The 14,606-nt window shown below is 48.0% G+C and overlaps 1 protein-coding gene across 5 annotated transcripts in view; it reads left to right on the forward strand.

The window, feature by feature from the left end:
• The first annotated feature begins 590 nt into the window (after window positions 1-590).
• LOC116846135 overlaps window positions 591-14,606 on the forward strand; it is a 21,605-nt gene continuing 7,589 nt past the window's right edge. Inside the window, exons 1-14 of one of the 5 annotated variants that reach the window (XM_032819644.1) lie at window positions 591-1,178; window positions 3,084-3,562; window positions 5,944-6,239; window positions 6,887-7,302; window positions 7,610-7,951; window positions 8,064-8,208; window positions 8,295-8,700; window positions 9,470-9,565; window positions 10,248-10,611; window positions 10,762-10,983; window positions 11,065-11,661; window positions 11,790-12,125; window positions 13,023-13,295; window positions 13,385-13,657. In XM_032819644.1, coding sequence (XP_032675535.1) covers window positions 1,002-1,178; window positions 3,084-3,562; window positions 5,944-6,239; window positions 6,887-7,302; window positions 7,610-7,951; window positions 8,064-8,208; window positions 8,295-8,700; window positions 9,470-9,565; window positions 10,248-10,611; window positions 10,762-10,983; window positions 11,065-11,661; window positions 11,790-12,125; window positions 13,023-13,295; window positions 13,385-13,657 — 4,422 coding nt within the window. In that variant the 5' untranslated portion in view covers window positions 591-1,001. Of the gene's footprint in view, window positions 1,179-3,083; window positions 3,563-5,943; window positions 6,240-6,869; window positions 7,303-7,609; window positions 7,952-8,063; window positions 8,209-8,294; window positions 8,701-9,469; window positions 9,566-10,247; window positions 10,612-10,761; window positions 10,984-11,064; window positions 11,662-11,789; window positions 12,126-12,991; window positions 13,296-13,384; window positions 13,658-14,606 lie in introns of those variants that run through there. The other 4 variants (XM_032819619.1, XM_032819625.1, XM_032819633.1 and 1 more) reach the window with 4 other exon arrangements.

Below are 14,606 nucleotides of genomic sequence, written 5' to 3' on the forward strand. Positions count from 1 at the left end.
GGAATTGAGGCTCGGTGTAGTCTTACTTCGGGATTGCTCAATAGAATCAGCCGTGAACATTTCACAGCTGAGGGTCTCACCGCGATTCGTAGACAATCGAGAAAAAGGCTATTTACAAAGCACGTCCACCCTATCGGGTGATTAAACGGCGACCCGGCTAAATATCACGATATTAATACGCCCGATAACGAGAGCGTGCCGCGCGGCTTACAAAGCGTGTACACGCGTCGCGAAGTGTGGCGAACGTTACAAATACCCCCACCTTGTCCGCCTCTCGTCATCACCATCCCTCTTTTCTCTGGAACATCCACTGTCTCGATCGCACCCACGCTCTCACACACTCCCTCCATTCATCCCCCTCTATCCACATCCCGCCGGCGTTTCCTCCACCCGATTCTCTCTCTTCCTATCGCGTTTCCACCCTCCCTATCGCGCGTCTCTCTTGCACCAGCTCGCGCAACCCCCGGTCGCTTCTCACCGACTCACTGGGGCTCGTCATCCCTCGCGTCTCGCGAGGACCACCGAGACGCGTCGCCTCGATCGTGTCCGCGTTTGCCAACGTCGTCGTGTCGGTGGTCGTCGTCGTCGTCGTCGTCGTCATCGCCACCGTCGCGCTCGTCGTTGTCAGGTGCTCCGGCCACGTTCGCAATCGCCAGGAGTCTGCCGACGACCGATTGTCGCGGATCGAGGCGCGAGTGTCGTCGCGGACGAAAGATACTTGGACATCCTGCTGCGATCCGAACTCTGCGCGTCGTACCGCGCGCGCGAGAATGCGACCATGAAGATACCGCGGCGGGCGCGAGACGCGCCGACGAGGTAGCAGCTCCGCGAGAACTACCACCGCTGGCTGTCTCGCGGGATCCTCTCGGTTTACCTCCCGGGACGCCGAACATTCCTCTCGTTCGAGAGGGAAAAAGCGGCTAGATCGATAGGCCAGCTGGTGTGCGTGGCCAGCGTTTTCACCAACGAGTACGGTGTCGCTGCGCGGGGTGCGGTCCAGGATGGTGAAGGCACCGAGCTTGGGATCCACCGCGGGCCCGGCGGGCATGAGGAGGATCCACCCGGGCCCCGAGATCGCCATAAATCCGAGAAACTTACCCACGGTCTCCGCGAACCTAACGCCCATGCGGGGTGATGCCAATGCTGTCGGCAGGACGACACCAGTCTATCATCCTCAGGTAGGTGCCTGAGACAATTAGGTGGACTTTGTCACTTTCGTTTCTTTTCATTTCTTGTACATGTTTAATAAAATAAAACGTGAACAATGAATTAAAAAGTACAAATAAATATGGCAACATGAGACTCGCCGAAAAGGAAGTTCTCGCGGAGATTAAGACGACTTTTTGATGTTTCATTTGCATTTAATTCGAAACTTGCGAGATTGTGATCGAGAACGATAAGATAATTAAAAGTCGTTAATTAAATGTCGTTTCATCGCGACACGCGCGGACCGCGAAATTGCGGGACTGTCGCGCGATGCTACATATGTCTGCGTTCGTAAACATTACTAAGTAATTTATAAGCGCGGTAAATATGTCACGGTAAAAATACACCTTACGCACGTTGCTCACTGTTGCGCAAAAAGAAAAAAAATGATTCCACGCGAACTTCATTTTGAATATAATCTTCATATTACGACAAGAGTTATATCTCAAAACGTTGTGGCTGTGCGGTGGCTAAAGTTCATTAACCACGTCCGTCACCATGACCAGATTTCATGAATTGTCGACGTTTTACCTTGGGCCGGTCTCTTCAACGAACATGCGAATTTACGCGTGCAATATATCCTTTAATCCTCTCGCCCATTAAAGCGATCTAATTAATTAGCATTTTTGAGTATCTCTCTTTCACGTGCACTCCCGGTTTCACTCGCCATTCGTTATTTATCCTCACCGTCTGCGCACGTTTACGATCTCGCGTGTGTGGGAGTAAAAGAGCCGACAATCGCCCACGTTTTTATTTGCGAACCTTTCTACTGAAAGACGTCGTTAACATTTGGAGGACCAACGAGAACTTCCCTTTCCGGCCACGAAGGACAATAATATCCCAATCGTCCTCATCCCCGGAGAATCGAGGACATTGCTCGCGCTTCGAAATCCGTTTCCTGCGATCGAATGTAGGTCAGTCCTATAACGAGAGGAAGAGAGAGAGAGAGAGAGAAAGAGAGAGAAAGAGAGAGACGCACTTCTCGCTCGGAAAAAACTGAAATGTTTTCCTCGTCCGTCTTCGTTGATTCTGTGCGCTCAGCAAGGGTAGCTCCCGAACGAATCTCATTACCCGACACTGATATAATGCGATAATCATTAGGCGGTTATAATGACCACGGCGCGGTCGACGGTCGGCAAAAGATATCGGAACTCCATGTTTAGCAAGGAATAATGCAAGAACGGTAATGAAGTCCGGGAAATTACAGAAGTTTAATGCAGCGACTATTACGATTTCCGATAACGCGGCCCGACACAATGAGCCGTATATAGCTATAGAACTTCGATGAATGGAACAGTTTACCGCACTCGATCGTAGGACGATACAGTTTTTAAACGGCCCGCAAAAGACAATACTCCCCCGCACAGCCTACCTTGTTTTGTTTCCTCGTTTCCTACCGGCGAAGTTGCGTGTTTCATTGCTCGTATAACGAACAACACTTTTCAATCATCGTTATTAGTACTTCGGCTTTTCAAGAGTTACATCTTTATTCCCTTTTTCGCGCTGAATTTTTTGCACCGCGAACAAATATTTTGCTCTTGACTGTTGGAACACGCGGGTACAATTTTTCTAACGGCATCCGACGCCGTTTTCGGATTTTCTCGCTCCCCCTCTGCACGCTCTCACTCTTAGTCTAGGTGAATACTATTTTGGCAAAGCAGAACAACGACCTCGATCTTCAACAAGGAATTATTCAATCGCCGCTAGGCAACTTACGAAGCATTGTTGTCTGTCAGTAAATTACAAATAAATGATTTCGTGGCGTCGATTGCTCCGAAGTTATTCTCTCTCTCTCTCTCCCTCTCTGCCTCTCTCTCTCTCTCTCTCTCTCTCTCTCTCTCTCTCTCTCTCTCTCTCTTCTATTCATATTTGCACAGATTGCTGATCCGCGTGTCAATCAACATCTCCCAACTCCCGAGAGATACCGTAATGCCGGCTGTTTGCGACAGGTGGACGTCTCCACGCAGGTAGACCTCCACGGAGGTTTTGGCGGTCCCATGAACGTCGATTGGGATCGTCGCGCGACGCCGTTGTATTCGCGCGAAGACATCAAGGAACAGTACTGCATCACCAATCGGCAGCTAGACGCCGTCGAGAAGTCCGGTGGCGGTTTTTTCGGTTGTCTGTCGACGAGAGGCCCGTCGCCGTGCAGCTCCACCAGGAACTCCATCCTATCGGCGTGCGTGCGTAGCGCGCCCAGCGACGAGAACTTGAGCGACGCGCCTTATCCACGAAGACCTCTTCAGATCATGTATCGCCAACCGCGCGGCTACGTCTTCGAGGACGAGGCGGACTGGATCGACAGTTCCTACTTTAGGCCGCGCCCTAAGTTTTGCACCGTGCCCGATCCGAAGAGGTGAGTAAAGCGACGGATCGATCTGTTTCTCTCTCTCTCTCTCTCTGAGCGCACTCCTTCGACGGATCTTACATGCGGAATCCAAAGTTGAGCGTCACTCATTGAGAATTCCACCGGAAGAACTTGCGTTGATACGTCGTCGGTTGCAATATCCGAGTGCTCCGCGAGTCGCTTGGCGGCGATGTATGAGAGCACTTTTCCCATGCGCGAATTTACGATAATGTTATGATGGATATAACATACGTTCGTATATAAACGTATATTCTCTCCCTTTTTCGTTCCCTCTTCCTTTTGTTTACTTTAGTAAAAAAAGTGGCTCGTATGAACTGGGAAGAAAAGTAGGTGACTGCTTATTACACGGAGAAAACTGCTATGGTTGCCGCATTCACATATTCCATGGTTAAAGAGAAAATTTGTTCGATTTTAAATTAAATAGATGTCGTATTATTGAAGTAATTGTTGTTGCTATATCCCCATCTATACACAACTATAGTTTTTATAATACATAATGTTCAGTTAATACATCCTCATATATACTGTTACCTCAACCGAGAGAATATTGTTGTCTCTCTATTGTGATCTGCAGAACAAGTATCATAGTTGAGAGATCTATAGGGCTTGGTTATACGGTAATAAGGATATCGCTCAAATACGTATAAACAGATAGCAAAGAAACTCAGTGTACCAATTCCAAAGAACTATAGTTACTACAACTACTTGGGTGTATGAGCAAAAAATAATATTAATATCTTATTGCGGCAACCGTATTCAGACAATGATATCCTGGATGTTTTCTCCATGTACACGCTTACGTATACACGTATACTCGTATACACGTATACTCGACACCTGCGGAGCGCGACATCGCTCCCGGCTATTTAGTAGCCGAGTGCTTCGGATATTTGGGGGCGAATTACTCCGGAGGGACGCGCTTCGAATGTATCCACTGATCGATTTATCAGCGGAGACTCCAGTAACGTAATTGATCGAGAGGCGTGTCGGAGCGCAATGACGAGCAATGTAAACGAAAAGCGACATAAGACTGTAATTCAAGACGTTCGAATGGCACGTCACGCGTTTCTTTGACCTCTCGTGAAAAATTCGCGAGAATTTACCGCGCTCGTATAGTCAGCTCGAGTGACGTCGAGAGATCCGATCGTAACGGCGACGACAACGACGAGCGAATGCGACTTTTGACACACACCTTGTACGTCGAGGAGGGTCGTATCTGGTAACGTTATACCTCCATTGATCCACGAACGGGCAACGTTGCTATGGTTTTAGATAGACCTTATAAAAACGATATTTATACAGCGCACGATGTTCCATCGGCTGTTACGTGCAAAACCTACCCGGCGGCTTCTCCTCAGAGGGTAGCATGCGCGCCAGGGGAGTTGGGTTTATTTCTGATTAGCATGAGTGCCGCGCGTCCACCCGTTTTATCAGCTTTTTAAGGTCAACGGAAAGCGATCGATTAAAAAATTATGTTTGCACGGAAAATCGCTGCGCGAATATGCAGAAAATAGTCACGGGATGTGTATAACCGATAGATTGGATCACATAGACGCGGCTAACTCGTGCTAACGATCCCGCTCTTCAAATTTGTTCATTTCCTTTTTCCCTCGAGCACCCGTTTGTACTTCCCACGCGATTGTTCCGCGATCAATCTTACCTGGTCTGCGCGACAACGGCTCACGCTAAAAATTGACGTTTAATATACGCGATCTCTAATAAGGTCATCTGCTCGCCGATAGAATGACACGCTGTCACTCCGCTTCCTGCGATAATACCTGTAACATGTGTAATCGGGCTGTATTTAGTACAATGCCTATGGACACGACAATCCTCCCGACAACACGCCTCCCATTTAATTCGCCTCATTTTCATTATCGGGGAAAAAAGTATACGTGCGCGCCCTTTTTATTTCCCGCAGAAAACTCACAATGTGTGTATTTTTACATCGGAAATGAGAAAAATTTTTCACATTTATAGAAGCATTTTACCAATGCCCAACTTTGAACATTTTTATTGTTTTGAACTTCGTGCTGAATACAAAATTTCTCTACCATTTCGCAAACAACCACGTAAAATTCTCAATTATTAGTCAAAGAAGATTGGCGTATAATTGTCCACGATAATTTACAAGAACCTCCTGTAATTAATAACTAAAAATCTACGTGGTCATTTGTGCAAAATAATAGCGAACTCTTGTGTTCAATTCGATTGAGAACTACTAAGTTGGAAGTTTAAATATTCGTATTCAAAAACTAAAACTATAAGAATGTAAGGTTAGATATCATAGTGTTGTCCAGGTACTGGTACTTTCACTTTAACCCTTACGATCGGTCGATTTGACGACCCCTAACTTTCTGACTTCGAAGATATACATGGGTGCCGGAAGACGAGGAGTCCATGAAGTTGGAGGGACCGCGACCGGTGCTACCAACCGTGCCTCCCAGTGCGATGACCACGGCGACGCAAGGGCCACAGCCTCCGAAGACGAAGCACGTGAGCTTCGCGAGGTCACACACGCTTACGTCGTTCGACGTTCCGAGGAGCAGAAGTCCTCCGGAACGTCTTATAGACTCGCAGCCAACAATGCAGAACACTATACTGCCTTTGTCCTTGCCCTTGGTGCATCCTTACCCTGGCGTCGAGCCACGTATTCTTTTGCTCGGTGAGTGTGTGTATGTGTGTGTGTGAGTCTCATACGTTTCGATGGCGTGTTGCACATGGAAAAGTTTCACACATTACAAGTGCGCATAGACTATAAATATACCTCTCTTTAAAGACGTATACGCGATCTATAAATACTCTTTACACTACCGCGCGATGCTATAATGTTTCGTAACGGTCTTCTCGAAAGGATATCCGCTTTTATTTACGAGCGCTCAGCTTGTGACGGATAATAAACTGTTAATTTATCGAGATATACGCGCTCTCTTAATTCTAGTGCAAAATATCTCGCGCTATGTAACCAGGACTGCGTGTGAGCGATCAAACTCGTCTCGCAGTTTTGATCCTAAGCCAAGTATCGCAAATTAAGTGGCGAAAGTAGTTACAGCTATTTACTCACAGCTGGCCGGCCGCTGGCGCTCTAGCTCGTCGTAAGCTAGAGACTATAACGCTCGTGAAATTGAGAAGCATCATCTGGGAAACAATGTAATTTAAAATGTCCGTTGGCGAATTGCTGATTAACGTTAGATGGAACGATCGACACCCAATCGAAATATCGTTAAGAGAATTTTTTTCCAATTTTTCTCGACAGACTCCGCGGGCGAGGATTCAGTTCGCGAGCGACTTTTAGCGATTTATTTGTTCCAGAGCAACCACCGAAGCGAGGCGCGATGAAGACACAGGCGACGCAGACAGAGATCCCGGCGATGTTTCGCGGCCGTGTACATCCGGTGACACTCAGCCCCAGGACCATACATCGTGTCAAGATGGTTTCGCAGGGCGCGCAGACGAACGGCGTGTTCAATGGCAGAAAATTGACGAAAAGTTACTCGGAAGCTGGACAATTAGGCACGCCACTCGGCCAAGTTGGCGCGCCTACCAAAGAGGAAACCGAGCACGAGCCGCTCCATAGAACCCAAAGTGAGGAGCCACCGAGGTCGCCCTTTCTTGTCTCAACGACACCACCTCCATTGCTTCCTTCCACCACCATCACCACCATCACCACCACTGTTGTCGTTGAAGCCTTGCCAAATGGGGATATCATAGTTCCTTCCGTCAACGTTGTGAGTATCGTCACGCTAATCTTTGCATTTTACGAGTCTCAACTCGTTGGGGGTAAAGAGATCGCTCTTGAACCTTTGTAGCTTTGACATTTCTCAACACTTGAGCGATTGATTCGCGCGAAAAGATACGTGGGAAATAAAACTTAAGAAATAAATAGAAATACTAGAAATAAATACACTTGACGATATATACGCTCGTACGTTTCCAACGGCGATTTTCCCACGGGATAAATAAACAGACAAACCCTTTCCTTAACAGTGGGTATAAATGCCAGGATACAGCTCGTATATTTTGTTCTCGTTTCAGCCACTGGAGCATCGTAAATCTTTTGATCTAGACGACCAGGAGATCTTCATAAATTTCAAGCCGGCTCCAGTGTCGCCAGATGCTCGGGCGCTCCTCAGCCGGATTTCCGAGCCCACCCGCAGGTTCCTTCCTCTCCAGAAGACCTTCTCCGACGGCGAGATCCGCGTCGAGAGACGCGAACTCATCGGGGAGACCGGCGAGCCAAGTTACCCTCACACCTGCAGAAGGAATCACCAAGATCCTTGGGGCAGAACTGTCAGAGCACCCGTCCAATTTTCCTCGACACCTGAGGATCTGTCCTTGCTACGAATCGCCTCGCCCCATGAGGATCATCATGAAGAGGTGAGACGCGTGTCTCCTCAATATTTCTCTCGTTGATATAGATCAATCTTCACGAGTCAAGCGTGACAAGCAGCAGCACGAAATTGCACGACAATTTATCGCATTTCTTCAGGAGTTCCATGAGAATCTGATACGTCGCGGTCTTTTTCGGAAAAGAAGCGTGTCGCTCGAGGATGGTGTGCAGGGTCTATCGTCGGACGACTTTATGCTTCCTAGGTCACTTCCAACTTCGCCCACGTCGCCGACCGCAACGGCAGGTGTGTGTCACGTAACTCGATATACATTATCAAGTTCACTGATAATAAATGAGAAGAGTCTAACGATATCTTCAACATTGTTCCAGCGCCACGCAGAATCTCGCAGAGCCCGAAGGGCGACTCGCCGAGCCGTGCGTTGCTGCACACCACGTTCTGTCCAGTCGCATTCAGCGCTGGGACCGGCATAGCCGGCACCAGTATCATTGGCCAACTGACTTCTCCGTTCGCATCGAGCGATTCCCTGACGAACGACGTGACGAGGGACCACAGCGATGGGATATGGAACGAGTCGCAAGCGACGGTACTCCAAGCTGACTCGTTGGCTTTATTGACCCCGTCCTCAAGGAGGAGGCATTTGTTACTGTTGCAACATCAGCAACGTTCCTCAATGGATACCGAGGCGTTGGATGTGGAGGACGAAGTGGAGCCTTGCCCACCGAGTCCGAGGATACGTTTGGAACCTGCCACTCCGGTACAGCCCCTCACGCCGAGGTAAGATGCAAAAATATTTTACGAGAATTTTAATAGAGATACAATAGTTTTTTTTTTAACGTATCGTTAAGGCTCCTGGCTTCTCACCGCGGGGTTGACTCTTGATTGTCAGAAGCGAGAAAATACACGCTGAAAGTTTTTCCAAAATACGTTATAAAAAAATAATCGTAAATCCAAATGCGTAAATAAAAAAAATATAAAAAAAAGATATATCTATAAAATGACACAGATCAAACATAATGCGAGCGTTTTCCTTTTGTTTCTACAATCAATAAATAACCGTAATAATTACTGTGACATACAATCTTCCTCTTTAACCTACTTTTTCTCATAATTTTATCACGTATTAATTTTACGGCTATTTATTAATCAGTTAGCTGTATCGCCTTCTTTTAAAAGTGTGTACCTAAATTGTGTTGCATGACGAGTATACTCGTCATAATGCTAAAAATTGCCATTTCTTCATGACTCATACACAGCTAACTGATTAATTGTTAATAAAAGAAGTGTTTGGACTATTTTAAAGATCTGCTTAATCGATTACAAGTTTTATTTTTAAACGTATCGTTTTATTTTAACGTATTTTGGAAAAATTTAAGGAGCCTTAAATCGATTAGCGAGACTACGATCCTTGTAGCTATTGTACTGATTGATTTGGAAAAGTCTCATGATTGTCGGCGTGACTGTTATCGAACGTAGTTAGTGATTATGAGATTCTCCCCTCGGCGCTGTTGCGTGTCGCTTTATTTATAGAAGACACTTTTTGCAGACGCGCATACAGAATACAAGATCTGTTACCGCCCGAGTTTCAGCAAATTTACTACAATGATGTATCCGCAACAGCACGTTTTTACGCGTACGATATGTAAGGCTATAACGCATTCTGACCCGATTTCATAGTAGCCCCCAAGCTTTTTGACTTGAGTATATCTTTTGATGAATCATCCTCACGGCATCCCGAAGTATTTGATTATTACACACACACACACACACACACACACACACACACATATACATACACGTGTTGGCATACTTGAAAGCGGACATGTTTCTGCGTGCATAATTAATACATAATAAAAAAATTGAAAAAAGGACATTTATAATATTCAATAAAGCAAAAATTATTTGTATAAAAGACTACATATTTCTATTAAATTAATTCTACGTGTATTCTTCAATAAACTGTCTCGTATTACAAGAAACTACCTGAAAAGACGTTAACGTTGGACGATGTCCGTTCAAGATTGCAACATGCTATAATTTCAAATTGTAAATATAATCTTGTAAATAGCCTTTTTATTGTCACTTCTGACTACTAATCATTTCAACGAACATGCCATCATTTATCGCAAATGCATACGCCCATAATCCTCACGTTTCTCCCGTTCCGAGTGATATCTACCTACCATCGACCTACACACGTCTCAGTGATCACGGCCAACGCCCGCAACGCTTGTCCCCCAGTATTGGAGTTGCCTGACCACCCTGTCGCTGGACTCGTATCGTCACGATATATCGCGATTAAATCCCGTGTCTTTTCCCCTTAGTATCGAATCGTCCATTTCCGCGAGCAACGGTCGCCCGAGAAGCGGATTACGCCGCGCGAGCCCAGGCCCACCACTGTCTCAGCCCCAGTCACAGTCGTCGAGTGAGTTCGGTTTGAGTCTGGCGAGAACTGACTCGGGCCGCACAAACACCGATCTCTCCGAGACCTCCGAAGATTATGTCACTGCCAATACTTCTACGGAAACCGGGACCACCACAGGTACGTCCGCCACGACCAGCTCTTGGTCGAGACCACCGCAGACGTCCAGCGCCGCGGCATCGGCACCTGCTTCAACCACCGCGACCGCCGCGGAAGGCAGCTCCTTCGAAAGTGCCAGCTCAATCTACAGCTTGGCGAGGAGTGAGGTAAGAAATCGTCGTCGCTCCATTCACCATTCCCCACCGTCGAGTCGCGATCATTCGATGGCTCGTCTCGTCCAATGATCATTCAGACAGATTCGCGACCTGAAATATCGGCAAACTTCAAGCTTGCGACTGTCTCAATTTCATCATCAGGCCGTGGTCGAGGAGCCGTGTAGTCCGCCGCCAATCTTAGAGGAAGCGGAAATCGCGTTCGGGCTGGAGATACCTCCGTCGTCGATGAGGTCCAGCAGCAGTAGCAGCTCAGGTAGCTATGACCTGAAGGACGCGATGGCTGATCCTAATCATCCTAATCATGAGTTGGAACAAGTTGCTCCACCCAGTGGGCACACCTCGGAGACTGAATTGGATCGAGATGTGAGTGCCCACAGGATCATCCGTCTGTAGTTGTCGAAAGAGAGACTTCAACTAATCGCGACACGACTGATTCTGACGCAGGAGGGTCACCGATCGTCGTCCGGGGGTTACGCCGAGTCGCCACCCGACGTTCGCATGTGGAGCGAGGAAGAGCGGCGTCGCAAGAAGAAAACCTTCAGTCTGGACTTCCTCGGAACTACCAACAACGTTGAAACGGAACACAGTGTGGAGCCAGTGTATCCTGAGAAAGTGGAAGTCAGTCCGACACCTAGCCATCGTCACCGATCGAGGAGCAAGCCAGCGTCCGCTCGAAGTCCTCACCGAAACAACAGGAAACGAGAGACGGCGACGCAACAATCGACGCAGCTGCAGCAACAGCAGCAGCAGCAGCAGCAGCAGCAGCAGCAGCAGCAGCAGCAGCAGCAGCAGCAGCAGCAGCAGCAACAAGCGCTCAGCCACAGTCCTCAGAAAGAGGAATGGAAAGTGGAGCAGGCCGAGGATGGTCCACACGCACCGACATCCGACGACTCGAGCTGCAGTCATCATTACCACATGCATCATCATCACCATCATCACATGCACCGAGAAGGTGCAGAGAGCGGCAGGCATCGTCGCACCAGGGAGAGTCCACGGAGGAAGACCAGCGGTTACCTCTCCACCAGGAGACGTAGCAACGAGGTGAGCATGGTAGAGGGAGTCTGTCCTCGAAAAGGACTTGAACCACTATGTGAGAATTGATTAAACAAAACACATCTGTAACGAAAACACTGCCGATATTTTGCTTTGCTTCTTTTTCTTTTTTCAAGACTATTCGCTCGATATCCGGTGATCGTGCTGTGCAGGACAAGAACGCAGCGATAACTGGCAGTTTGCCACGAAGAAGATCTCGTCTCGCGGACGATATCGTTTGCTCCAGTCGCCTGAGTCCCGGTCGTTATCAGCGTAGTCCGGGCCACAACGGTCAGCGCGCGATTGTCATGGAGGCGCAGAGTCCGGAGGCGAGATTGAAAGCTTTGTCGGCGGAGTCCTTGAGGTCCGTCAGTCCGGGCAGCGACAGTGTGTTCTACAGCGAGAGCGCTGATCAGCCTTGCGTCGCTGTCGCCGCTTTGGACGCCGCGCATTGCCATCATTGCGGCAGAGAGGTGATATATTGCTTATCGTGCATTATTCATTTGTCTCTCACTCAAACTCTTTGCTCGCGAGTGCGCCTCCACCTCCTCCTCCTATCGCACCGTTTCCTCTTCATCCGAGAGAAGAGGAGCATTGCTCTCCGAAAGGGAATGTATTCAGCTTTATGCCACTTTCGGCACTGAGCCTTTGACCGACGTGGCATTGATACAAGAATAATTTTGAGTTTCTTCATGACCAGCGAAGGAAGAGAAGGGGGACGAGACCATGAGTGCGAAGAGTCTGATGACACTTGTATCACAATTTACTTAGAATTTCTTCCGACGTGATCTCCTTAGCAGCAGCCGCTTCTGAGATCGCAGATTGAACGAATTAGCGTAGTGCACATTGAATATCTCTGCATCCTCATGGTAGCTCTCGATTAGATCTCATTAGACGCTAAGCGAGTATGCCAAGTGTGTATCTGCTAGTGACTCGAATGTTTCAAGTGATTCTGCGATTTCCTCTCTCTCTGAATTCGCCTGCGGTCGGTCTAAATCACACCGCTCGATCGTTATTCTCTCGAGGTATCGCCTCGGTCCTTGAAAGTATTCATAGAAATTCTCTAAATTTTCTACCGTTTAGCAATTCGAGGATCGCGCTTCACTTCTCGTAGTTCGCTTTCTATCAGCATCACTCAACTGTTCCTTTTGTTTGCTTCGTAAACCGACACGAGTTGTGCGAATGAGATTCTTCAATGCGAACACAAAACATTCGAGATATCTCACGGTAATTAATGATGAATGCGAAGTAGCGTTTCTCTATCGTCGTATCTACTTATCTGTCCGTCTGTCTGCCTCCTTTCTCTATCGTGTGTGCCCTCCTGTTGCTTCACCCCGAGGTGTCGGAAGAGATCGTTCGACCACCGGCAGGTTTCGCGGACTCCCCGGAGGGACACAGGGCGTCCTCCTCCAAACACGTCACAGGGCACCGGCTGTACAAGAAATTCGACAAGAGGTATAGGTCGGAAGATCGCGGCGACAGAAGGCACCGTCGCAGCAGCGCCGGCAGATCGGACATCCGGGCCAAATCGGAGGAAAGAGCCACCCCCCGACCAGGAAGCAGAGGTTCGATCGATGACACCGCCAGTGGCAGGAAGAGACTGCAAGCTCGAAGTACCGACGCCAGCATGGAGATTCTCACAGGTCGGTTTGCCGAATGCTACCACTGAATAGCGTTATCGCACATCTCGATATGAGTAACAATCAGTCTGTCGGTTTCTTCTCAACGACAGGGAGGGAAGACGAGGATACTTATGTGGAGCCGTACACGAGCAGCGAGTGGATTTACATCGGTGATCTCGAAGAGAGTCACGTGTGGAGGAGACCAGACAGCAGGGACGATGACGACGACATTACGGAGATTGGCGGTAAGGAACGACGGGACTCTCAGGAATCCACGGAGAGCGAGAAAAATTTTAAGAAAAGATATCAAGCGGCCACGCACAGGATGGTGCATCGGAAAAGCAGCGGCGAGATGTACAAGAGGATACAGACCAAATGTTTCGGTGAGTCAAGCCGCGCTATTTTTATCCCCTCGACGGATTTTACAAAGATTTCGGTGGTTTTCTGAGATTTTTGCGTCAAGTAACTCCGTTGTGTGGATCTTTATATCCTCTCGCGTGTTTTCCCTTTTCTATTCTTACGTCCTGTCGCACACGCACGCTCAGGAGTTATAATTAAAAGCCATCCTGTGAAAGCTATTTTCCTCGAATGTCGATCTCCAGGAAACGGATCCATCAGCACGTACCGCACTATCGCGACCGTTAATCATAACTATGGGCGCAATGTTTTCCAAGTGCTCCTGTGTGTGAAATTCGTGAAGCGCGTTCCCAAAATTCAATCTCCGTGCTGTAAGATCATCCGGTTGGATGACGTCCGACACGACGCGACGCGCAAGAAGCCGCTTCGATTCGCGCATCGTCGAAGAATGTTCTTAAACCGTCTCGCAAAGGCATCCTGCAATAAATCCGCTAGCAAGGGGAGAGTTAGGTAGCGAGGTAATGAGGGCAAGATAAAAAGAGAAAAAGAGAGAAAAAGTCTGGAAAAAAAGACCAAGAAAAAAAACAGAACAAAAAATAACGCAAGACAGGGGAGATAAATAGATGGATGAGTAAGATCGGTCCCATCATTCTCTGAAAGTCTTTCAAGGGGCAATCGGAGATAGCAAGCCTTGAGTGGAATATTTTGCGAAAAATCAGAATAATCGGAACACGTTGAATTCGCGACAATCGATCTGTTAAAAGTGAGCGCTCACGAGGATTCGAAAATATCCGAATTACGGGGAGACGCGCGACAAGAGGAATTAAGAGGACGCGTGGAGGAGGGAGCGAAAAGAATTAGGTTACGATAACGTGCGAAAAAAGACGTGCGGCTGAGAGAAAAAAAGAGAAAGATTGGTGTAGAGGGAAAGAGAGAGAGAGAGAGAGAGAGAGAGAGAGAGAGAGAGAGAGAGAG

This window comes from Odontomachus brunneus, unplaced genomic scaffold (genome assembly GCF_010583005.1).
Source record: "Odontomachus brunneus isolate Ranch 3 - 2012 unplaced genomic scaffold, Obru_v1 Obru_scaffold_004, whole genome shotgun sequence".
Taxonomy (NCBI): domain Eukaryota; kingdom Metazoa; phylum Arthropoda; class Insecta; order Hymenoptera; family Formicidae; genus Odontomachus; species Odontomachus brunneus.